The sequence below is a fragment of the Crocuta crocuta genome, unplaced genomic scaffold, assembly GCF_008692635.1.
Source record: "Crocuta crocuta isolate KB4526 unplaced genomic scaffold, BGI_CrCroc_1.0 scaffold333, whole genome shotgun sequence".
Taxonomy (NCBI): domain Eukaryota; kingdom Metazoa; phylum Chordata; class Mammalia; order Carnivora; family Hyaenidae; genus Crocuta; species Crocuta crocuta.
In genome coordinates, this window is record NW_027532856.1 from 3,788,209 (window position 1) to 3,815,023 (window position 26,815).

The 26,815-nt window shown below is 38.3% G+C and overlaps 1 protein-coding gene across 2 annotated transcripts in view; it reads right to left on the reverse strand.

Annotated features, from left to right (window-relative positions):
* The window catches only part of GDPD1 (glycerophosphodiester phosphodiesterase domain containing 1), a 56,219-nt gene that overhangs the window by 10,854 nt on the left and 18,550 nt on the right, over positions 1-26,815 (reverse strand). For both annotated transcript variants that reach the window (XM_077745537.1, XM_077745536.1), the window contains exons 3-6: positions 18,011-18,146; positions 15,804-15,849; positions 4,595-4,713; positions 3,999-4,088 (exon numbers count right to left, since the gene is read on the reverse strand). In XM_077745537.1, coding sequence (XP_077601663.1) covers positions 3,999-4,088; positions 4,595-4,713; positions 15,804-15,849; positions 18,011-18,146 — 391 coding nt within the window. The remainder of the gene's footprint in view (positions 1-3,998; positions 4,089-4,594; positions 4,714-15,803; positions 15,850-18,010; positions 18,147-26,815) is intronic.

Sequence of the window (26,815 nt, forward strand, 5' to 3'; positions counted from 1 at the left end):
GGGGGGTGGGGTGGTGGGGATGGGATTGGTATGCCGGCACCCCACCGACATGATAGCTGATGCCACTCTGTATCTTCTAAATTAGAATATCTGGAGACTTTGCCATTTGCAACAACATGGTTGGACTGAGAGGGTATTATGTCAAGTGAAATAAGTTAGACAGAGAAAGACAAATACCATATGATTTCCCTCACATGTGGAATCTAAAAAACAAAATGAACAAACAAACAAAAAGCAGAAACAGATCCATAAATAGAGAGAACAAACATCAGGTTGTCAAGAGGGGAGGGGAATGGGGGAATGTGTGAAGGAAAGATAGATACAGGCTTCCAGCTATGGAGTGAACAGCTCATGGGGATAAAAGGTACAGCATAGGGAATGGAGTCAATGGTATTGTAATAGTGTTATATGGTTGACAGATGGTAGGTATACCTGTGGTGGGCACAGCATAAAGTACCGATTTGCGAGTCACTGTTGTACACCTGAAACTAATATTACATTGTGTCAACTCTATTTGGGTTTTTTTTTTAATATTTTTACTTATTTTTGAGAGAGAGAGAGAGACATCATGAGCAGGGGAGGGTCAGAGAGAGAGGGAGACACAGAATCTGAAGACAGGCTCCAGGCTCTGAGCTGTCAGCACAGAGTCTGACGCGGGGCTCGAACCCACGAACCGAGATCATGACCTGAGCTAAAGCCGGACACTCAACTGACTGAGCCACCCAGGCACCTCGTGTCAACTATATTTGAATAAAATAAATAGAATTTATGGAAATGGAACCTAGGCATTAGTATTTTTATTTAGGATTTAGGATTCCAATATCCAGCTAACTTTAAGAACCACTGAATTAAGTGGGGGCACCCAGGTGGCTCAGTTGGGTGAGCATCTGACTTCAGGTCAGATCATGACCTAATGGTTCCTGAGTTTGAGTAAGAATTGGGTAAGCGGGTGCCCTGTATCGGGTAAACACAAGCCCCGCTTTGGGTGAGCCCCACTTCTTTCTCTGTCTCTGCCCCTCATGGGACACTCTTTTTCCCTCTCTCTCAACACCCTTGCTCACTTGTACCTGTTCTCTCTCAAGAAAAAAAAAAAAAAAGATTCTCTCTCTCTCTCCCCCCTCGTTCTCTCTCTCTCAAAAAATAAAAACTAAACACTTCATTAAGAATGAATTAAAAGTCATTAAGTGGGAATAAGCTCTACATGGTTTCCTCTCACCACTGTGTGCCCCCCCTTTTTTAAATTTTTATATTTTTAGTTGCTAGCATTTGGGAATTAAAGGGCTAATGTAAAATTCTTATAAATCATACTTTAAGAATTGTAAAAGATGCATGACTTAATTATATGGCATGTTCATGATATGAATAACAAATATTTTGAGACATTTTTACTATGATGTCTGAAAATTACTGCTGGAAGTTTTGGAGTTTTTAAATGCTAAAATGACAGAAAGCCAGAGGCTTCTAAAAAAAGAAGTGAATCAAAGGAAAAGCTCTATGATTATGGGTCAAAAGTAGACTTTTTATTTTGAAATAATAGATTCACAGGAAGTTGAATCTCATGTGCCCTTAACCAAGCTTCCTCAAATGGTAACATCTGACATAACTGTAGTGTAAAATCACTATACTGGTATATATCACTGTTAATTTAGACTATAGACCTTATGCAGTTTTTACCTTTTTAAAAATCTGCATTCATCTGTGCATGTGTTTGGGTTAGTGCAGGTTTAACAATGTACTGATTTGTGTAACTACCACCACAGTCGTGAATATTACATAAATAGAATCATATAGTATGCAACCATTTTGTTTTGTTTTGGCTTTTGTTTCTTTAGGTTTTTATTTTAATTCCAGATAATTAACATACATTAGTTTCAGATGTACAATGTAGTGATTCAAGTGTGTAACCTTTTGAGGTTCCTTTTTTCCAATAACTGAAGTGTCTTTGAGGATGAGGATGGCCCAGGTTGTTGCGCATATCAGCAGTTCAGTTCCCTTTATGGCTGAATAGTATTACATCATATGGATGGGCCAGTTTGTTTAGCCATCTAAGCACTGAAGGTCATTTTGGTTGGTTTCCAGGGCTTTGCTATTATAAATAAAGCTGCTGTAAACATTCATAGACAGGCTTTTATGTGCATAAGTTTTCATTTTTCTGAGATAAATGTCCAAGAGAGAGATTGCTGTTTAACATGATAAGTGTATGTTTAGTTTGTAAAGAAACTACCCAATTCAGTAAGAGAGTGGCTGTAGTATTTTACATTCCCACTGACAATGTAGGAGAGATCCAGCTTCTCCTAATCTTTTTCAGCATTTGCTGTTATCACTATTTTTTATTTTAAGAATTTTTTACAGATTTTATTTATTTTGAGAGAGGGCACACATGAAGAGAGGAGGGGTAGAGAGAGAGAAAGAGAGAGAATCCTAAGGAGGCTCTGCGCTGTCAGAGCTTGATCTCACTAACTGTGAAATCATGACCTGGGCCGAAAGCCATGAGTCAGAGACTTAACAGACTGAACCATTCAGGCGCTCCTATTTATTTATTTTTTTAAAAAAATTTTTAACGTTTATTTACTTTTGAAAGACAGAGTGACAGAGCATGAGCAGGGGAGGGGCAGAGACAGAGGGAGACACAGAATCTGAAGCAGGCTCCAGGCTCCAAGCTGTCAGCACAGAGCCCGATGCGGGGCTTGAACTCACTAATTGCGAGATCATGACCTAAGCTAAAGTCGGCCGCTTGACTGACTGAACCACCCAGGTGCCCCTCAAATTTTTTTTTAAATAAAAATTAGGGGGCGCCTGGGTGGCTCAGTCAGTTAAACCTCTGACTCTTGGTTAAGGCTCAGGTCATGATCTTGCAGTTTGTGGGATTAAGCCCCACGTCAGGCTCTGCCCTGATAGCACCTCTCCTACTTGCACTCTCTCAAATACATAAACAAATAAATAAAAATTTAAAATGTCAATAATACAGTCACTTTTAATGACATGTGATTAATTATGGAAAAGTCCTAGTCCTAAATTATTGATGAAACCATTCATCCCAATGGTTACTCTGTTTTCTCCTTTTGTACACAAGCTACGTTGGGATCTCGGAGAAGCTGTGGCACATAAAAAAATTACTTGCCTTAATGAGGGCTTCAACTGGACTTTTAACGTAATGGTCCCAATTCTAGATCTATGTTTTTGCCTTTTTTTGTGAGGAAGAAAGGCCCTCCCCAAAGAAAACCTTGTGTTTTGAATTGCTACTTGTATCACAATATTTTTCTGCACTATCACTTATATTTTAAAAGAGAGTCTTTAATGTTTAAGGTTTTTTAATATTTTGAATTTCACATTCTCCTAGCTACACTTGCTATAGTATATAAGTACATAAGCTATACTTATTGAAGCTATAGTATAGAGCTAAACTTGCTTATAGAGACTTAGCATACCATGTCAAGATATATCAATATCACTTTTTATAGATCTATTTTCTTCAAGCAGAAAGATCTCAGTAGATAGCCCTACTTTTATATACCACCTGATAATTATGATCCTGGATTAATTTGATTAATTCCATTTGGGAGGCAGGGAACAGAGAAGCTTGAGCTATAGAGTTGAATGACTAAATACTTTTCCTTAATTCAAAATTACACAGAAAATTTAAATAACCTAACTCCTCCAAAAAACCCCAAAAAACCCACCACACCAGACATTAAAAGGACAGGAATTATATTTTGTTTCATAATGTACATAATAAAGTATTGGCAAACAACTAATATTAGCATGTGAAAATAAGAATTCTGTGAGCCAGCCCAAGTACACTGAACTTAAATTGTAAGATCCATTATTTCTATTAAATCCATTATTAGTAAACTTCTGGTTAGGTGCTTCTACCCAGTACCAACTGTCTTTGTATCAAGGCTTTGAAAAAGGTAATTTAAAAAATTATTATAGTAAGGCCATGTATAGATATACAACAACAGCAAGAAAGATCATTCTGTATCATTTCTGAAGCTTACCTCTTTGTAGCACTTTTCTACAATTTCATAACTGGCATTGCCCCACACTGTTATGTGTTCTCGTCTGTATTGCTTCACCAACTCTGAAACCTACATGCGAAAATTCAAAAAGTTGATGCATGTGCCTATTTGTAAATCCATTTACATTATCTCACTTTAAAAATGGATTACAATTGACTTTCTGCCAGTGAGTGAGTCACATAAACTTTTGGAAGAATATATGAATTCAGATTATTTTACAAAATATAAGCAATTATTTACATTTTACCATTATATGATTTATCTAAGAGAGTACAACTATTTAGTCATTTGACACAAACTAATTACAAACAAAACAAATTAAATCTGAAGAAGTTAATTGCCAGAACAGTTGGTTCACAGGAACTTACTTTTATGCATGACTGAGGCAGGACAACTATCTCTGAAAACAGGCTTTCCTACAGTAAAGTGATCTCTTCTACCAGGGCATTATTTAAAACAATACTGATCCCTAGAGTATCACATTTCCTTGAACAGAATTGAAGTCACCTACTCTAGCCTTATTTAGTTTGTGAAATGGGATACAACACACCCAGAAGAGGCAATGCCTTAAGTACCTTCTTAATCAGCACATTGTTGTTGACTTTGATATCGATGTTAATGGGAGTATTAGGAAAGGCTTCAAATACTTCCTTCAGTAATGGAATTCGGTTATCTTTTCCTTCACACTGGCATGCTGAGAAAGCAAGATTTTTAAAGGTATTTTTAAAAGATAACTTTCACTTTTTTGATGATTAGGAAAAAAAGATAAAGTATGGTTCTCACAATAGTATGTATTCATAATAGGGCATTTACAAAATGATGAAAAGTATGAAGAAAAGAAAAATCATCTAAAATCCAACAACTTAGATATAACCATTATGACCATTTTTATCCCATGCATAGTTTTTAAAGGTTTTATTTTTAAATAATCTTTACACCCAACATGGGGCTTAAACTCACAACCCCAAGATCAAGAGTCACACGGTCTACTGACTGAGCCAGCCCTCAGTGCCCCTTCTATGCATAAGTTAGTAAGAGTTATAATATAGGGTACCTACAGACCTTAACCTGATTTTTTTACATAAGTAAGAAATAAATGTTCTATGTTCATACACTATATTTAGAATTATGATTAAAATTTTTTTCATTAAACTTTTTGAAATAACTATAGATTCACTTGAAGTTATAAGAAAAATAGAGATCTGTGCACTTTTTGCCCAAATCTCTCAATGATAACCTCTTGTAAAACTATACAACAATATCATAACCATGACATTGATATTATTAATCCACCAATCTTATTCTATTATTTTGAGAGAGACAGAGAGAGAATCCCAAGCAGACTCTGCACTGATAGCGGGGCTCAAGCTCATGAAACCAAGAGATCATGACTCAAGCTGAAATCAAGAGTCGGGCACTTAACTGACTGACCCACGCAGGCGCCCCTTAATTATTTTTTTAAGTTTTATCTATTTATTTTGAAAGACAGAGAGAGAATGAGCAAGGGAGGGGCAGAGAGAGAGAGAGAAGAGAGAGAGAATCCCAAGCAGGCTCGGTACTGTCAGCACACAATTCGATGCGGGGCTCAAACTCACAAACCATGAGATCATGACCTGAGCTAAAATCAAGAGCCAGAAACTCAACTGACTGAGGTACCCAGGTGCCCTGTCCCTTAATTATTTTAATTTAACTATTCCCACAGAAAAGTAACAGAGTTTACCACTTCAAAATATAGCAGTTTGACATTAGGATTATTTTGAACTGAAGGCAACTGAGATGAAACAGCTATAACAAAATCTCAGGGGGCACCTGGGTGGCTTAGTCGGAGTGTCCAACTTTGGCTCAGGTCATGATCTCAGGTTCCTGGGTTCGAGCCTTGCGTCGGGCTCTGTGCTGACTGCTAACTTAGAGCCTGGAGCCTGCTTCTGATTCTGTGTCTCCCTCTCTCTCTGACCCTCCCCTGTTCACACTCTCTCTCTCAGAAATAAATAAAAAACATTAAAAAAATTTTTTTTAAAGAAAAAAAAGAAAATCTCAGTCCTTTCCCATTTGCCTAGAAACAAGATTTAATTTTGTGCAAAACATAATCACCAACAATCTTAGACTCTTATCAGCACCACAGGACTCTGCATAACAAACTGTTGGCTGGCGTTTTATCTTTCCTTATTGACCCTTATATCCACCTCCCCACCATTTGCCACCCTAGAAAACTCAAAATCTCTTTTTTCTTGTCATTTCTCTGAAAATTTATTGGATTTTTTAAAAGATGCTATATAAACTCAAGTTCTAGCCACCCTTTGAGTTACTCATCCCTGAGTTTCTCCATGACACACACATTAATAAGCTGTTTGTTTTTCTCTTGTTAATCTCTCTTTTGTTACAGAGCTATGCTGAGAACCTAGAGAGTAGAAGGGAGAAAAAAATGTTTCCTCCCCTATACCCTGCTAGTGGATACTGAGGTTGTTTGGAAAGTTTTGCTAAGCTATCACCATTGAAATTTTCAGAATTTGAGAATATATATGTTCAGGCAAGGGAAATACTTGCTAATTCAGTAATAAATAATTGAATCAATACGGCTACTCCAAGAAAATTGAGTCACAAAAAAATAAGAGGATTTTTGAATTATTTTTTACCTTCAGTGAGAAATATTTTCTTTATTTTTTCTTAATATTTTTTGCCTTGAATCATTTACATAATATGCTATATAAGTATTCTTTAAGTTTATTTCTTTTTGAGAGAGAGAAAGAAGAATGTACAAGTCGGGGAGAGGCAGAGAGAGATGGGAGGGAGGTTAGAGAGAGACAATCCCAGGGAGGCTATGCACTGTCACTGTGGAGCCCAATGCATGAAATCATGACCTGAGCTGCAGACACTTAACGGACTGAGCCACCAGGCACCCCTTTGCTATGTAAGTATTATAAAATCTCCCCTTCTCTCTGAAACTGCAATTCCACTACCACATGAATAACAAAATGGTAAAAGACCCTTTATTTCATCTTATTGTACAAAGTGTATCAACAAAGTATATTAAATCTATGTCAGAAAGTAAAAAAATTGGGGCGCCTGGATGGCTCAGTAGGTTAAGCGTCCAACTTCAGCTCAGGTCATGATCTTGCAGTTTGTGACTTTGAGCCCCATGTCAGGCTCTATGCTGACAGCTCAGAGCCTGGAGCTGGTTTGGAATTCAGTGTCTCCCTCTCTTTCTTCCCCTCCCTCATTCACACCTTGTCTCTCTCTCCTTCAAAAATAAAAATAAACAATAAAAAAAGTCAAAAAATTATTTATAATAAAAGCTCATATGAAAAGGTAGAGTGTAAATGGGGAAAAAAAAGGAAAATGTGTTACTGTTTTGTCTATTTTGTATTCCATTCCTTTTGCCTTTTTACCTTTTGCCTTGTAATTCAGATGGTGTGACTCTGGGTCATACTGACCAGCCTCTCAATCATCTGGCTCTGCCTCCCTGGCCACAAAGAGAGCACATGAATTTTAAGCATAACAATATGAACACTGGGAGAGGTCTCCTGCCTCAGCTGGATGGATCATGTGCTTTTAATGTTGTCAGAGTCAATTCTTAACTCTGTGTAGAAGGTGTGCCAGAGAACAAAGCTAACATAAATGAAACCAAAGCAAGAAATGGAGATAGAGACTAATTATTGCTTTAGCAACTGAAATCAGTTATGTCTGAAGGCATATTACCTCTAGACTTCTAAGTTACGAGAACCAAATTCTTTAAAAATATTTTTTTTGAATTATCTTGAGATGGATTTCTAGCACTTCTAACTGAGTTTAGGCTTATCATAGACTACTATCATAGAACTGTAAAAATTATGTTAATACATAAAAATTTAGCTTGTTTTTACCTACCCAGAATTCTTTCTTCCCTTGGAAAACTGCATCTCCCTTAATCCACATTGTTCTGATTAGGCTATCAAAAACAGGACCCCCTGCCAATTTACACTCCCAGGCAGCCATATGACCTCAGTCTGGTCCATTATAATGGCCCATCTCCTTGTCCAAAGTGAATATTTCAAGGATGGACACATGACGCTTGCTGGGCCAGTCATTGTCTTTTTCTGGAAATTTCCCTTGAAGCCCAAAGAGGAGACTGCCTTTTTACCCTTGGGTCAACAGGCAGGCAGGATAGAATGAGTTGTCAGTGATCATTTCCCTGCCATGAGGACAAAATCCATCTACACTGGAAAAGGGTAAGAGCCTAGAGAAGCAGAACTATGGTATGAATCAAAAAGAGTCCTTTTGTGTCCCTGGATCCTATAATGTTTAACATCAGATTCACCATTACTGTAGATAGTTAATGATAAATCTGGTTTTTACCCCTTAAGCTAATATAAACTATTTTCTGTTACTTATAATCTAAAAAGTCTGAACATGATGTTCTAGTCATGCACATTTAATATGGCAGCTACTAGCCACATAGGGCTACTTAAATTAAATTTACACTTGATCTTGAGAGGCAATAAATGAAATTTAAATAAAACTAAAAATTCAGTCTCTAAGGTGGACTAGCCACAGTTTAAGTGCTCAACACTCACATGTGGTTGGCACAAAAACAGACACTTGGATCAATGGAACAGAAGAGAGGACCCAGAAATGGACCCACAAATGTATGGCCAACTAATCTTTGACAAAGCAAGAAAGAATATCCAATAGAATAAAGATATTCTCTTCAGCAAATGGCACTGGGAAAACTGGAGAGCAACATGCAGAAGAATGAACCTGGACCACTTTCTTACACCACACACACAAATAAACTCAAAATGGATGAAAGACCTAAACACAAGACAGGAAGCCACCAAAATTCTAGAGGAGAAAGAAGGCAAAAATCTCTCTGACCTCAGCTACAGCATCTTCTTACTCAACACGTCTCCAGAGGTAAGGAAAACAAAAGCAAAAACAACTCTTGAGACCTCATCAAAATAAAAAGCTTCTGCAAAGCAAAGAAAACCATCAGCAAAACTCAAAGGCAACCAACGGAATGGGAGAGGATATTTGCAAATGACATATCAAATAAAGGGTTAGTATCCAAAATTTATAAGGAACTTATCAAACTCAGCACCCAAAAAACAAATAATCCAGTGAAGAAATGGACAAAAGACATGAATAGACACTTCTCCAAAGAAGACATCAAGATGGCCAACCACAACGTGAAAAAATGCTCAACATCACTCATCATGAGAGACATACAAGTTAAAACCACAATGACATACCACCTCACACCCGTCAGAATGGCTAACATTAACAACTCAGGCAACAACAGATGTTGGTGAGGATTGGGAGAAAGGGGATCTCTTTTGCACTGCTGGTGGGAATGCAAACTTGTGCAGCCACACTGGAAAACAGTATGGAGGTTCCTCAGAAAATTAAAAATAGAACTACCCTATGATCCAGCAATTGCACTACTAGGTATTTTTATCCAAGGAACACAGGTATGCTGTTTTTTTTTTTTTAATTTTTTTAAATGTTTTATTTATTTCTAGGAGAGAGAGAGAGACACAGCGTGAGCAGGGGAGGGTCAGAGAGAGAGGGAGTAACAGACTCTGAAACAGGCTCCAGGCTCTGAGCTGGCANGGGGCTCGAACCCACGAACCGCGAGATCATGACCTAAGCGAAAGTCGGCCACTTAACCGACTAAGCCACCCAGGCGCCCCTCAGGTGTGCTGTTTTGAAGGGGCACATGCACACCAATGTTTATAGCAGCATTATTGACAATAACCAAAGTATGGAAAGAATGCAAACGTCTACTGATGAATGAACGGGTAAAGAAGATGTGGGGTATACAGGGGCGCCTAGGTGGCTCGATTGGTTAAGCGTCTGACTTTGGCTCAGGTCATGATCTTGCGGTTCAGAGGTTTGAGCCCTGCGTCGGGCTCTGTGCTGATAGCTCAGAGCCTGGAGCTTGTCTTCAGATCCCGTGTCTCCCTCTCTCTCTGACCCTCTCCTGCTCATGATGTCTCTCTCTTTCTCTCTAAAAAAAAAAAAGATGTGGTGTATATATATATACAATGGAGTATTACTTGGCAATCAAAAAGAATGAAATCTTGCCATTTACAACTACATGGATGGAACTAGAGGGTATTATGCTAAGAGAAATTAGTCAGAGAAAGACAAATATCATATGACTTCACTCATATGTGGAATTTAAGATACAAAGCAGACAAACATAAGGGAAGGGAAGCAAAAATAATATAAAAACAAGGAGGGGGACAAAGCACAAGAGACTCTTAAATACAGACAACAAACTGAGGGCTGGCTGGAGGGGTGAAGGGTGGGGAGGTAGGCTAAATGGGTAAGGGACGTTAAGGAAGACACTTGTTGGGATGAGCACTGGGTGTTATACATAGGGGATGAATCACTGGAATCTACTCCTGAAATCATCATTGCATTATACGCTAATTACCTTGGATGTAAAGTAAAACAAATAAATAAGCAAGCAAGTAAATAAATAAATAAATAAATATAAATAAAAACAATCACATGTGGTTAACTGGCTATTGTAACAGACAGTGCAAATATAGACCATTTCTATAGCTACATTTCATTTAAACTACTATTTTTTAGTTAAGTAAAATTTTTGATAGCTTGTTAAGTTTGGAAAAATTAATTTAGCAGTCAAAAGAATTGCCATGGGCATTCGCTATTCACATTACGGTGAATAGAAAGGATTTTGCAAGGATCAACTTAGAAAAAGTCAAACAGACAAAATTAACTTTGGAACATTATATAGTAAGAATAATATTTCATCTAATAGTGGGAGAAACAAGGAACTTAGGGGAGCCTGAGTGGCATAGTCAGCTAAGTATCTGACTCGTGATTTCAGCTCAAGTCATGATCTCACAGTTTGTGGGTTCAAGCCCCACACTGGGCTCTGTGCTGACAGTGCAGAGCCTGGTTGGGATTCTCTCTCTCCCCCCTCTTTGCCCTTACCCTACTTGCTCTCTTTCTCTCAAAATAAATAAATAAACTTTAAGAAAAAAGAAACAAGGATTTTTAAGTTACATTAATAACTAAAAGAAAAAAGTATGCTAAAGTGATGTGAAAATATTTAAATTAATGCCTCAGCTAGCACAGAATATAGAAAATGCGTTGGGGAAACAAGTTTGTCCCCAGTATTGTTCTGGGCAGAAGATAACCACCTGGAAATACTAGAGAAAGGGAAAGAGGAAAACTAGAGTGATAGGCAAGGAGTAAGGCATAGGATGTACTGGGTGAGGGGACGAGTGAAGTGGCCTCTTATAAACATGCAAGAGCTTTTAAACTGATCATTCTGACCAACCTAGATTATCCAGAATATGTATTTTCCATGAAAAAAAGTCTACTTTCAAGTAAACAGGATAGATAATAACAAACCCTTTGTTTAACACATTTTATATTCTTTCTTTACATTTATTTTTTAATGTAGCCTGTTGTAAGTCAAAGCACTGTTACCTTCTCCGGTAAAATTGTGAATCACAAAGAAAGCAAGAGGCCTAAAATCTGTATTCCTTTGAGAGCGGAAAATCTCTCTCTCTCTCTCTCTCTCTCTCTCTCTAGTATTTAAAGAAAAGTAAGGGGTGCCTGGGTGGTTCAGTCGGTTAAGCGTCCAACTTGCTCAGGTCATTATTTCGTGGCTTATTGAGTTTGAGCCCTGTGTCAGGTTATGTGCTGACAGCTCAGAGCCTGGAGCCTGCTTCGGATTCTGTGTGTGTCTCTCTCTCTCTCTCTCTACCCCTCCCCTGCTCATGCTCTGTCTCTCAAAAATAAATAAACATTAAAAAAAAGAAAAAAGAAAAGCCAGAATTCTGAGGAGGGGAATAGGACACGGACATACACACACACACACACACACACACACACACACACACACAGAAAGAAACAACTACCTAATCTGAGTCAAGTATTGTATATTGGTTTAAAAGCAGTAAATTTCACATTTAAGGCAGTCTTAAGTTAACTGTGATATGAACTGAATATAATATGAATGAAAATTAATTATTCTTTACAGCTGTCTGAAACTTGAATGTACATGGCATTGCTATTAATAAGGCATTAGAAGAGACTCTTTAGGGTGCCTGGGTGGCTAGGTAAGCATCTCACTCTTGATTTCAGCACAGGTCATGACATCTCAGTTTGTGAGTTCAAGCTCTGCATCTGGCTCTGCACTGACAGCCCTGGAGCCTGCTTCAGAGTCTCTGTCTCCCTCTCTCTCTGCCCCTCCCCTGCTTGCGCTCTCTCTCTCTCTCAAAATAAATAAATAAACATTAAAAAAAGAGAGAAAGAAAGACTCTTTAGGAATGACTGAGTGGCTCAGTCGGTTGAGTGTCTGACTTTGGCTCAGGTCATGATCTCACAGTTCATGAGTTCAAGCCCTGCATGGGGTTCTTTGCTGACAGCTCAAAGCCTGGAGCCTGCTTCAGATTCTGTGTCTCCCTCTCTCTAGGCTCGCTTGCCCTCTGTCTGGCTGTCTCTCTCTCTTAAAAATAAATAAACATTGGGACACCTGGGTGGCTCAGTCAGTTAAGCATTTTTTTTTATGTTTCTTTTCCTTTATTTTTTAAAACAATTTCCAAATACAAAATGTAGATAACCAAAATGGATTTTCATATACATATATATAATTCTGCTGCAAAGAGAGGATCAAGAAGCAAAAAAATGTTCCCTAGCATGTTTCATTTTTGAAAACCCACAAGACTATTCATAAACCCAATTAGAAAGAGAGTGTGCAAACCCACCAACAATGCTGGCAAAACCCTGAAGACCTGATTCTGGTTGAAGGACAGAGAAAATAAAGCGCTCCATACTTAATTAAATATGCTTTTGCCTCGGTGTTTGCAAGAAACACTAAGAGCCGAGGAAATGCACCGCATTATGATCTGGGCTCTTGAGAGTTAAACTTCCTAGGATGTGTCTCTGAAGCATCTGTAAGAAATGGCGGCCTATTTAACGACTTACTTTTAAGGGCAGCCGTCTTCAGATGATCCTTCTACCCTTTCACATAGAAGACAGAGACACTCGTACATTCTGATATCTGAAAACTTTGGTTCTTTTAAAACTTTTGATAAAAGCGAAATAATTGCATGACTACAAAACTCTAGACAACTTCCGTTCCTTTTTCCAGGTGTCGGGTGGAACTGATTTGACCGGGCTTGCAGTGCCCACATGGGTGGCCCAGGGCAGCACAGGTGGGGCTTGTCCGCCCTCCCCCTGTGCTCAGAATACTGACCCCACCCCCACCCCCAGGGCACACTGCATGTTCTGCTGTACCCTAAATCTATTTCTTTGTTACCTGAAAACTTAATTTTGTATAAAAATATGACTGTTTCTTTAGAAAATTATAGTTTTTTTAAGAAAACCTGGCAGATAGAAAAAATAGTATATCAAAATATGGTAAACAAATGTTGTAAAATATGAAATCATTACAAACATCTCGTAGAAAGACATTGGCTCAGGTCATGATCTCAGAGTTCCTGGGTTCGAGCCCTGCGTCGGGCTCTGTGCTGACAGCTAGCTCAGAGCCTGGAGCCTGTTTCAGATTCTGTATCTCCCTCTCTCTCTGACCCTCTCCTGCTCACACTGTCTCTCTCTCTCAGAAATAAATAAAAACATTAAAAAATTTTTAAATAAATAAATAAACATTAAAAATCTTAAGGAAAAAAAAAGAGATTCTTTAGAAGGAGAGGCAGTATAGTGCAGCTGAACACTGACCTGGTTAGAAGGCCTAGTTTCAAGTACTAGCTCTGTCATTTATCTGTTGTATGCCCTTAATCAAGTTAATTTACAACCTTATGCCTCGGTTTCCTTATTTATAACAGGAAGAGATAGAATTATACAGTCTCAAAGGTCACTGCATATTCAAATGTTTTATGACTTTATGAGAAAGGTATATAAATAAAAACTCAAAAAAAAAAGAAAGGAATAAAAGCTGAAAAAAAAAATGAAAAGATATTTTAAGCTTTGTGAGGTTTTGGCTTTGCTCTATGAACGGAAAAAAAGACAACAAAAACAGAAAAAAAACCAGAACATAACATTTCACTTCTGAAATTTTTTTTTTTTTTAATGTTTTATTTATTTCTAGGAGAGAGAGAGACAGCATGAGCAGGGGAGGGTCACAGAGACAGGGAGTCACAGAATCCGAAACAGGCTCCAGGCTCTGAGCTGACAGTCAGCACAGAGCCCGACGCGGGGCTCGAACCCATGAACCGCGAGATCATGACCTAAGCGAAAGTCGGACGCTTAACCGACTAAGCCACCCAGGCGCCCCTGAAATGTTTTTAACCGTCACAAATCCACAATGGACACAAATATAATAGCTTGGCAAGTATAATCTTATTAAGTTACAAGAATTCAAAAATTGTTTCCTCAAACCAATACAGCTTAATGATACTTTCTTGGAAAGTAAAAATCAAACCACTTTCAGATCGAAACATCTTTTAGAGAGAGCTAATTTAAACAATTTTCTGATTTTTATTTGGCTTCTAAATTTTTCCAATCAAGAAGAAATCACACTGGCCAATTTTAAATCTAGTTCAGAAAGTAGTTACATTTCTTTTTGAATATTAGTATCAATAGACCCTTGATATTAACCAAGGTTTTAACTATATACAAGCCATTCCATACAAAGGAACATAACATGCAGCATCTTATAGTTTTACTGAGTTACATTTGAATCATTCAAAACATGAGTCTACGGCCGTACCACCCTGAACGCGCCTGATCTCATCTGAATCATTCAAAACATGAGACTGAACTATGATAGTGTTGGTCCCTGTACCTGCAACCTGTATCTCCAGGTAGTCTATCTTCCATTGTAACAAATCTAACAAACTGGGCCAAGGGACATACATGTTCCTTTGTGAGAAGTATTCCCTCAAAAAAGGGAAAACTGCTATGCTAGTGATTAAAAAGCGGAGATGACCAGGAAATGGGTGGTTTATTTGAGTAGAATTCTCTTTAATAAAATAATATAGGGAGCAGTGAAATGTCATAAAATCAAATGTTATAGAATCAGTAATGATCTGAAAGGGGTCCTTTTCAATGTCTTTTCATTTATTGTTTGTACTCATGATGGATTATTGCTAAAAATTACAGTAAACTATAATTTGAAGCTTATGAAATGTAAACCATTCTAATAGTATCTGGGTTTCTTATAATTAGTATTCAGGATTTTTTTTTAATTTAAATATTCAAGCTTAAATTACCTGTACATAAATTTAAATAAAATGAACCAGTTAAATCTTTGGCCTTCCTCAATGAGAAAGAATGAAATCTGGCCATGTGTAGCAACATGGATGGACCTTGAGGGTGTAATGTTGAGCAAAATAAGTCAGGCAGAGAAGGACAAATATCATATATTTGCACATATAGGAGGATTAGGAGGAACTTAATGGAGGACCATGGGGGAGAAGAAGGGGGCAAATGGTGGGGGAAAGGGAGACAGGCAAACCATGAGAGAGTCTTGAATGCTGAGAACAAACTAAGGACTGAGGGGTGTGGGGGGGAGGGGGGAGATGGGCATGGAGGGGGGCACTTGTGGGGATGAGCACTGGGTGATATATAGAAACCAACCTGACAATAAACTATTTGTAAAAAAAAAAAAAAAAGAAAAAAATCTTTGGCCTTCCTCATCTCAGGACCAAGATTTCAGATCTATAGGTCTGAGAGACCAAGTATTGAGGGCAGTAATTTTAGCTGGAATTTACTATGTCAAGAGAACACACATGTCTATCTAATTCTCAGTATAAATAAATACACTCTACTGTAAATGTTTAAACTGCAAATGGGAAATATTACCTCTTTGAAATGTGACATCCAGTTTGCCAAGGTAAGGTGGGAGTTCCTTTAAAAGAGGTAATTGGAAAAAAAAGTTAGTTCTCAAAATTTTAAAGTATTTAAAAAAATTTTTTAAGTATTTTAGTGTCTTACATTAAGATAAAGATTTGCTTCTTCTAAAAATAAAAGAATTAAACATTACGTATGTTTACAGAGGGTACTCTTTAGCAGAGCATCTCAAAGAGCAAATCAATCATATAACTTCTTACTTTCTCAACTTATAAGAAATCTATACTATTTAATATGGGCCTTTTCTCAATACTAAGAATACAAATATCTCAATAAACAAGTGTCAATAATAAACAATTTTATTTATTTTTATTTTTTTAAGGCCCCCCCTTTTTTTATGTTTATGTATTATTGAGAGAGAGAGAGAGAGAGCTACAGAGCACGAGTCGGGGAGGGGCAGAGGGACCTGGAGACAGAGAATCTGAAATAGGCTCCAGGCTCTGAGCTGTCAGCACGGAGCCCGACGAAGGGCTCGAACTCACAAACTGCGAGATCATGACCTAAGTAGAAGTCAGACGCTTAACCAACTGAGCCACCCAGGGGCCCCAAGAATAGACAATTTTAAAAAATGACAATCATACAGAAACATTTTTAAACTCACAAATAAATACTAATGAAAATTTAAATTTAGGAAATTTTTGGTATAGTTATAATATTCAGTAAAGGTAAGGGTACAGCAAAATGGGAATTCCCTGTTGTGTTTTGTTTAATTCTTATTTTTTTTTTTTTTAGGTAAACTCTATGACCAACATAGGGCTTGAATTCATGACCTGAGATCAAGAATCACATGCTCTACTAACTAAGCGAGACAGGAGCCCCAGATTTTAGAATCCTTAATCACTTTGTTTTATTTTTTTAAAAAACTTAGAACTAATTCAAATGCCCAAGAACAGAAGAGGAATGGTTTTAAAAACTCTATATTCAATCAATGGAATAATGGTAGTCATTTGAAATGTGAAAAAATAAGCATGGAATCTGAAAAGGCTAAATACCATACAATTCCAACTATATGACATTTTGGAAAAGGTAAAACTATGAAGTCAATAAAAAGATTAGTGGTTGCCAGGGGTTGGGGGGCAGGAAGGATGAATAGGCCGAGGACTTTTTGGGCAGTGAAATTATTATGTATGATGCTTACAATAGTTGATACATATCATTATACATTAAAACCTACATGTCATTATATGTTAAAACCTACAGAATGTACAACATTAAGAATAAATCCTACTGGGGTGCTGGTGTGGCTCGGCTAAGCGTCTGACTTCAGCTCAGATCATGATCTTGCGGTTTATGAGTTTAAGCCCCACATCGGGCATGTAAACCACCAAAATCAGGTTTCCTATCTTTGAAGACTAAAAACGAATTCATATATTTAAGTTGAATCAAATAAATCATAGACTACTTCAAGCAAGTTGAATTCTAGTAGTTTTACATTTGATGACTTTGGTAATTTTGTTAAGTCTCCAAAGATGTATCCACAGATGTCTGTAGTGAGTACAAATCCTCACTGGAAGTTAGAATCTTTTTTTTTTTTTTTTTTAATGTTTATTTTTGAGAGAAAGAGAGAGAGAGAGAATAAGCGGGGGAAGGACAGAGAGGGGGAGAGAGAGAGAGAGAGAGAGAGAGAGAGAGAGAGAGAATCCAAAGCCTGCTCCAGGCTCTGAGCTGTCAGCACAGAGCCCAACGCAGGGCTTGAACCCATAAGCCATGAGGTCATGACTTGAGCTGAAGTCAGGCGCTTAAGTGACTGAGCTATACAAGTGCCCCCAGAATAGTTTTTAAAATTTCTTGGGGCGCCTGGGTGGCTCAGTCAGTTAAGCGTCCGACTTCAGCTCAGGTCATTATCTCATGGTTCGTGGGTTCGAACCCAGCACAGGGCTCTGTGCTGACAGCCAGCTCAGAGCCTGGAGCCTGTCTTCAGATTCTGTGTCTCCCTCTCCCTTTGGCCCTCCCCTGCTCATGCTGTCTCTCTATCTCTCTCAAAAACAAATAAAACATTAAAAATTTTTCATTTTAAAATTTCCTTTGACAGTCATTATTTAATCACCATCATTTATTTTTTATTATTTATTGAAGCACTATCTGGCATTCATTGTTTTTAATAATCTTACAAGCTCTAATATCTACTAGATGGTGGTTTATCATGCATTGCTACTTACACAGTACTTGAGATCAGAGATGTTTACGTTGACTCCAGTTGATCTCTTTAGATTCTCATCATGTGACACTACAACTTGTTCATCTTTTGTGATATGGCAGTCCAATTCCAGCATATCAGTTCCAATTGTAACTGCACTGAAGAAATGCAAAGAAGAATAATGACATTCTGAAAATTAAGTAAACTTAGATTAGATGCATCAGATGTAAAAATTTGGAGCTACAAGTCACATAGCAAAAAAATATCTGAACACTAAAATTTCTCTACACTGTCATCTATTAGACACACTGATGTGAAAATATTCTCAGGTATCACATAATAAGAGAGTCATGTTTCCCCTTTCCATAACCAGCTATCTATATTCCTGACAACCCAATATGATGGAAAAAACACTGGATCAGGGGGCATCTGGTTGGCTCAATCAGAAGAGCATGCATCTTTTTGTTTTTTAAGTTTACTTATTTATTTTGAAAGAGAAATAGAGAGCAGGGGAGGGGCAGAGAGAAGAGGGAGAGAAACCAAAGCAGGCTCCGTGCTGTCAATGCAGGACTCGAACCCATGAACTGTGAAATCATAACCTGAGCTGAAGTCAAGAGTTGGACACTTAACTGCCTGAGGCACCCAGGTGCCCCAGAGGATGCAACTCTTGATCTCAAGATCATGAGTTTGAGCCCCACATTAGGTGTAGAAGATTACTTAATAAAAGCTTAAAAATAATAATTAAAAAACCCACTGAATCAGCACCAGTTCCTGCTTTGCTATGAACTTGTTGTATAGGGGCACCTGGGTGGCTCAGTTGGTTAAGTGTTCGACTCTTGACTTCCACTCAGGTCATGATTTCATGGTTCATAAGTGCAAACCCCATGTTGGAATCTGCACTGACAGTGAGGAGCCTGCTTGGGTTCTCTCCCTCCCTCCCTCCCTCTCTCTCTCTCTCTCTCCTTCTCTCTGACCTTCCCCCACTTGCATGTGGCACTCTCTGTCTCAAAAAAATAAATAAGCTTAAAAAAATGAACTTGGGGGTGCCTGGGTGGCTCAGTCGGTTAAGCGTCTAACTTCAGCTCAGGTCATGATCTTGCAGCTCATGAGCTGCATGAGCCCCATGTCAACCTCTGTGCTGGAGCCTACTTTGGATTCTGTGTATCCCTATCTCTCTGCCCCTTCCCCATTTGCAGTCTGTCTCTCCCTCTCTCTCTAAATAAACATTAAAAAAAAGTATTTAAAAGAAAAGAATGCGTTCTATAAACTACAGGCAAGTAAATGCCCTTCTCTGGGCCTACATTTTTACATTTATAAAATAGGATTAAAGAGGGGCGCCTGGGTGGCTTAGTCGGTTAAGCGTCCGACTTTCGCTCAGGTCATGATCTCACGGTTCGTGGGTTCGAGCCCCGCGTCGGACTCCGTGCTGACTTCCAGCTCAGAGCCTGGAGCCTGTTTCAGTCTGTGACTCCCTCTCTCTCTGACCCTCCCCTGCTCACGCTGTCTCTCTCTCTCCTAGAAATTAAAAAAAAATCATTTAAAAAAAATAAAATAAAATAGGATTAAAGAACAAGCCTTTGCCACATAAGATTAGAAATTCTAGCCAGAGCACTTAAGCAAGAAAAAAAGAGGGGAGGGCATCCAAACTGGAGAGAAAGAAGTAAAATTATCTCTGTTCATAGATTACATGATCTCATATGTAAAAATCTTAAAGAGTCTCCATACAAATACAACTGCTAGAACTAATAAACTCACTAATGTTGCAGAATACAAAAATCAACACACAGGGGTGCCTGGGTGGCTCAACTGGTTAAGCATCCCACTCTTGATTTCAGCTCAGGTCATGATCTCATGGTTTGTGAGATCAAGCCTCAAGTCAGGCTCTGCACTGATAGTGTAAAGCCTACTTGGGATTCTCTCTCTCCCTCTCTTTCTGCCCCTCTCCTGTTCATGCTCTCTCTCTCTGTCTCTCTAAACAAATAAATAAACTTAGGGGCACCTGGGTGGCTTAGTTGGTTAAATGTCCGACTTCAGTTCAGGTCATGATCCCATGGTTCTTGAGTTTGAGCCTCCATGGGACTCTGTGCTGACAGCTCAGAGCCTGGAACCTGTTTCAGATTCTAGGTCTCCGTCTCTTTCTGACCCTCCCCTGCTCATGTTCTGTTTCTCTCTCTCTCACACACACAAAAATAAATAAACATTAAAAAACTTTTTAAACAAATAAAGTTAAAAAAATCAACATACAAAAATCAGTTATGTTTCTATATATTAACAATGAACAATCTGAAAAGGAAATAACAAAACAATCCATTTACAATAGCATGAAAAATAATTTAAAAACTTTAAGAAATTAACTTAACCAAGGAAATATGAGACTTGTACAATGAAAACTACAACACATTGCTGAAAGAATTTAAGGAAGATACACATACATGGAAAGACATTCCATGTTCATGGATTAGAATGTTTATTATTAAGATTCACTGATCTAAACATTCAATGAAATTCTTGTCAAAATCCCAACAATTTTGCAAAAATAGAAAAATCCATCCTAAAATGCATACAATGGGCACCTGTGTGACTCAGTCAGAAGGGCATGCAACTCCTGTTCTCAGGGTTTCAAGTTCAAACCCCACTTTGGGTGTAGTGATTACTAAAAATAAATAAATAACTATAAAATGTATATGAAATCTCAAGGAAACCCAAAGAGTCAAAACAATTTTGAAAAAGAACAAAACTGGAAGACTCACACTTCCTGATTTCAATATTTACTACAAAGCTACAGTAATCAAAGCAATATGGTCCTGGCATAAAGACAGACATATAAATCAATGAAACAGAATACAGAGTCCAGAAATAAACCCTCTCATATACTGCCAAATGATTTTCAACAAGGGTGCAAAGACCATTCAATGAGGAAAGGGTAGTCTTTTCAACAAATGGTGCTGGGAAAACTGGATATCCACAGGTAAAAGAATGAAGTTGGATCTTTACTGAACATCAAAAAAAAAAAAACAAAACTCAAAATTGATCAAAGACCTAACCATAACTCCTAAGATGAAAAAAACCCTTAGAAGACCACATACAGGAAAAACTTCACCACGCTGTATTTGGCAATAATTTCTTGGCTATGACAACAAAAGCACAGGAAACAAAAGAAAAAAGGAAAAATTGTACTTCATCAAAATTAAAAATTTTTCTGCATCGCGGATGTTATTGATAAAGTATAAAGGTAGCCCACAGAATGGGAGAAAATATGTGCAAATCATCTATCTGATAAAGGATTAATATGTACAGTATATAAAGAACTCCTTAAAAAAAAAACTCAACAACAAGAAAATAACCCAATTCAAAAATGAGGAAAGGACTTGAATAGATATTTCTATAAAGAAGACATGCCAGTAAGCACATGGAAAGATGATAAACATCACTAATCATTAGGGAAATCCAGTCAAAACCACAATCAGAGGGGCACCTGGATAGCTCAACTGGAAGAGCATGTGACTCCTGATCTCGTGGTTATAAGGTTAAGCCCCATGTAGGGTGTGGAGATTACTTAAAATAAACTTAAAAAAAAAAAAGCCCACTATTTCACACCCTTTGCATGGTCATTATAAAAAAAATAAGGAGGGAAAGATGGAAGGAAGGAAGGGAGGGAGGGAAGAAGGGAGGAAGGGAGGAAGAAGGGAAAAAGAAAGAAAAAAAAGTATTAGCCAAGATGTGGAGAAATTGGGACCCCTGTATACTGTTGGTGGGAATATAAAATGGCAGTTCCTCAAGAAAATTAAACATAGGTTTACCATATGATCCAGCAATTTCCCTTCTGGGTACACATAGAAAAGAACTGAAAGCAGAGACTTTTAATATTTACATGACCATGTTAATAAAAGTATTGTTCAAAATAGTGAAAATTAGGAACTTAATTGTTTATCAACTAATGAATCGATAAACAAAATGTGATATATCTACAAAGAAATATTATTCAGACTTTAAAAAGGAAGGGAATTCTGGGTAGCCTGGCCGACTCAGTCCTTAGAGCATGAACTCTTGATCTTGGGGCCTGAGGCCTATGTTGCGTGAAGAGATTATTTGAAAATAATAAAAAAAAATCTTAAAATAAAAATAGGAAGGAATTCTGATATATGCTACAACATGAATGAATCTTTAAGACATTATGCAAGGCGAAAAAAGCCAAAAACAAAAATGTAAATATTCAACGATGCTGCTTATATAAAGGTACTTAGAATAGTCAAATTAATAGGCATAGAAGGTAGAATGGTGATTACCAGGGCCTGGGGGAGAAGGTAAGGGAGTTATTATTGAATGGGTCCAGAATTTTGATATGGAAAGATGAAAAAGTTCTGGAGATGAACAATGGTGATGGTTGCATAATAATGTGAATGTATTAAATGACACTGAGCTGTACACATAAAAAATAACTAAAATCGTAAGTTTTATGTTGTACATATTTTATCATGATAAAATAAAATTTTTTAAATTGGAAAAAAAAGAGAAAAAATTGAAAGGATCAGATTAGATAATCTCTAAGTTTCTTATCACATCTAAGATCCTATGACTTTTACAAAAAGTATATCACAGTGGTTAAGAGCACAAACACTGAGCCAAAAAAAGGGTAAATATGTGAGGTGATGGATGTGTTAATTAACTTGATAGTAAGAATCCCTTCATAATGTATACACATGTCAAATCATCACATTGTATATTTTGTAACGTTTATTTATTTTTGAGAGAGAGAGCGCGCAAGCGAGCGGGGGAGGGGCAGAGAGAGAGGGAGTCACAGATCTGAAGCAGGCTCCAGGCACTGAGCTGTCAGCACAGACCCTGAATGGGGTTCGAACTCACCAATTGGGAGATCATGACCTGAGCTGAAGTCAGACGCTTAACCAACTGAGCCACCCAGACACAGCTGATTAAATGCTTTAAGTATATTATAACTTGTCAATTACACCTCAATAAAGTTGGGGGAGGAAGCACAGACACTGGAATCTGTTCAAATACTGGGTCTGCCACTTACTTGGGCAAGTTATTTAGCTTCTTTATGCTTCAGTTTCCTTGTTCCCAAAACAGTGATGATACTATTCACTCTCTGTACCTCCTCGCCACCTTACACCTTACATTCCAAGCAGCCCCACCCTCTTTCAATACTCCCTTTGCCTGGAATGCCTAGGTGGCTCAGTTGGTTAGGCATGTGACTCTTGGTTTTGACTCGGTCATGACCTCAGGATTCATGGTTTCAGGCCCCACATCTAGCTCAGCACTAACAAGTGCAGAGGCTACCTGGGATTCTCTCTCTCTTTCTCTCTGTCCTTTCTCCATACTCTCTATCTCTCAAAAATAAATAAACAACAACAACAAAAATACTCCCTTTGCCTGAAATGTCTTTTGCAGAAAGACAATATACAATAAAATAACAGACACAAAGTTGAACAGGCACTTCACAGATGAGGATTTCCAAATGGCCAATAAGTGTATGAATAAATGTTCAAAATCAAATTGCAAACAGGGAAATGTAAACCAAAACCACAATGAGATAGCACTACATATCCACTAGAATGGCTAAAACTAAAAGGCCTGACAACAAATTAGCAAGACAGTGGAGCACTGGAACTCTCATGTATTGCTGGTATGAGTATAAATTGGTACAATCACTTTGGAAGGTATAAATATAGACCTACCATATGATCCTGCAATTCCACTTCTGCTAAGTATATCTGAGAGAGATGAATGCATTTGGCTATTAAAAAACAGATAACATTACTTCATACATCATGGATGAATCTTACAGATATAAAATGAAGAAAGAAAAACCTGACACAAAAGTATAAATACTGAATGATTACATTTATGTTATCAGGAACAAGAAAAATCAATCATAATAGAAATTGAATAATGGCTATCTAGGGCAAGAAATGTGGACTGTGAAAGGTCAAAAGGACATCTTTAAGGGTGCTATAAATGCTCTGTATCTTTATCTGGATGGTGGTTACAAAGGTACATACATATTAAAATTCACTGGGTCAGGGGCTCCTGGGTGGCTCAGTTGGTTAAGCACCCAACTTTGGGTCAGGTCATGATCTCATGGTTCATGAGTTTGAGCCCCCCGTCTGTGCTAATAGCACAGAGCCTAGAGTGTTCTTCGGATTCTGTGTGTGTCTCTCTCTCTCACCCTCGCCCACTTGCACTCTCTCTCTCTCTCTCAAAAATAAAAATTTCATTGGGCTATATACTTAGATTTTGCATTAAAAATTTTTTTAAATGTTTTTAGTTAATTTTTTTATGTTTTATTTATTTTTTTTTTGAGAGCAAGAGAGACAGAGCATGAGCGGAGAAGGGGCAGAGAGAAAGAGAGGGAGAGACACAGAATCTGAAGCAGGCTCCAGGCTCTAAGCTCTCAGCACAGAGCCCAATGTGGGGCTTGAACTCACGGACCGTGAGATCATGACCTGAGCCGAAGTCGGACGCTTAACCGACTGAGCCACCCAAGCGCCCAATTTTTTAATGTTTTATTTATTTCTGAGAGAGAGAGAGAGACAGTGTGAGCAGGGGAGGGTCAGAGAGAGAGAGGGAGACACAGAATCTGAAACAGGTGCCAGGCTCTGAGCTAGCTGTCAGCACAGAGCCTGATGTGGGGCTCGAGCCCATGAACCATGAGATCATGACCTGAGCCGAAGTTGGACACTTAACCAACTGAGGCATCCAGGAGCCCCATATTCTGCATTTTATGGGATGTATATTCCATATAACACAAAACAGTTTTTTTATGTTTATTTGTGTATTTTTAAAAGAGGGAGAGAGAAAGAGAGAGCAGGGGAGGGGCAAAGAGAGAGGAAGACCAGAGACAGAGAATCCCAAGCTGGTCAGACGTGGGGCTCGAACTCATGCACCGTGAAGTCATGACCTGAGCCAAAATCAAGATGCTCAACTGACTGAGCCACCCAACATATTTTCTTTTAAGTCTTTTTTCCTTTCCTTATCTGCTAACTCTTATCCCATCAGGTCTAAGCTTAAAAACCACCATTTCAGGATATCTTTCCCAACCCCCCAGATTGGGTTAGACCACCAATTTACATTCTGCTAAACTGCTAGGACTTCCTGCAGCACCCTGTGTTTACCACACTGTTTTGAATGTATCCATTTATGTCCTCCCTCCAACCCCCGTGAGACAGGAGCTCTTTGATTAAACAGTTTGTGGACTATATCTAGTTTACTACTGTATTCCTAGTACCGGGGCATAAGACCTTGCACAGCTGGTACTCTGTAAGTTACTTGTTAAAAAAACCTCTGTATGTGTAAAAAGCCCACGAAGCATCTTACACACTAATCATTGTGGGTGACATTTCAAGATGAAGGAAAGGTAAATATGGGTGAAGCAGAGAGAAAGTTTTAGAAACACTTTTTAAAATTCAAGAATGGAAAGAGTAAAAGCTATGGTGAGCAGAGGAGGGGAGAAGACACAAAAGTAGATAAATTATGTTTGTGCAATATATTCCTACGCACTTAAATTGTTTACCAGTGATTTCATATGAGGTCAGGTCTCTACAACTATATATTAAATTCCTAGAGGAAAGGCCTATGTCTGTTACATATTTTCTAATGTTCATGATGTGAGGCATATTGTAGGTATCCAACACATTTTTGTTTGTTTGTTTTTGAGAGAGAGAGAGAGAGAGAGTGTGAGGGGGGTGGGCAAAAAAAGAGGGAGACACAGAATCTGAAGCAGGTTCCAGGCTCCCAGCTGTCAGCACATAGCCCACCCGACATGGGGCTCAAACTCACGAACTGCGAGATCATGACCTGAGCTGAAGTCGGACACAACCGACTAAGCCACCAAGGTGCCCCATTTCTTAATGTTTTTGTTTTTTTTAATGTGTGTTAATTCACTTATAAAAGAAAGAATGAGGGGCGCCTGGTTGGCTCAGTCAGTTGAGCCTTGGAGTCCTGGTTTCAACTCATGTCATGATCTATAGGTTCAGGAGTTTGAGCCCTGTATTGGGCTCTGTGCTGACATCACGAAGCCTGCTTGGGATATACTCTCTCCCACTCTGCCCCTGCCCCACTCAGGCTCTCTCTCTCAAAACAAATAAACTAAAAAGAAAAAAAAAAAAAAAGAAAGAATAAGGTTGTGGTAGGTGGAATCCAGTGGGACCTAGATTAGAAGGATTTTTAGGAATTTTTAAGATCTTTGGCCATCCCAGATATAATGCTTCTAAAATTATGCAACTGACAAAATTTGCCTTTGGAGCCAACCACTTACTCATTTTCTCTTATTTCACTTACTTCTGATGATCGATTCTAATTAGGATCCCATTCCCAAGTCCTATCCTAGGGGCGTCTGGGTGGCTCAGTTGGTGAAGCACCCTACTCTTGATTTTGGCTCAGGTCATGATCTCATGGTTCATGGGTTTGAGCCCCGCATCAGCCTTTGTGCTGACAGTGTGTGGAGCCTGCTTGAGATTCTCTCTCTGTCTCTCTGCCCCTCCCCTTCTTGAATGTGCGTGCCCTCTCTCTCTCAAAATAAATAATTAAACTTAAAAAAAAAAACAACCACAACCAATTCCCATCCCAATGGTCATTTGAGGCCTTATGCCAAAATCTCATACTGCTCCCCTATTCCTCCCTAATTAACACTCCCTTTCAGTGTGCTGATTACTACTAGTTGTTAGGAGAAAAACAAACCTGGCTCCTTAATGTAATTCTTAGTAAGACATAAATAATTACCTTTATGTATCCTCTTCTAAAGGATATCCACCTTTAAAAGAAAATATTTGTTTGCCAATTGTGTTTGCTAGAATCATAAATGGATAAA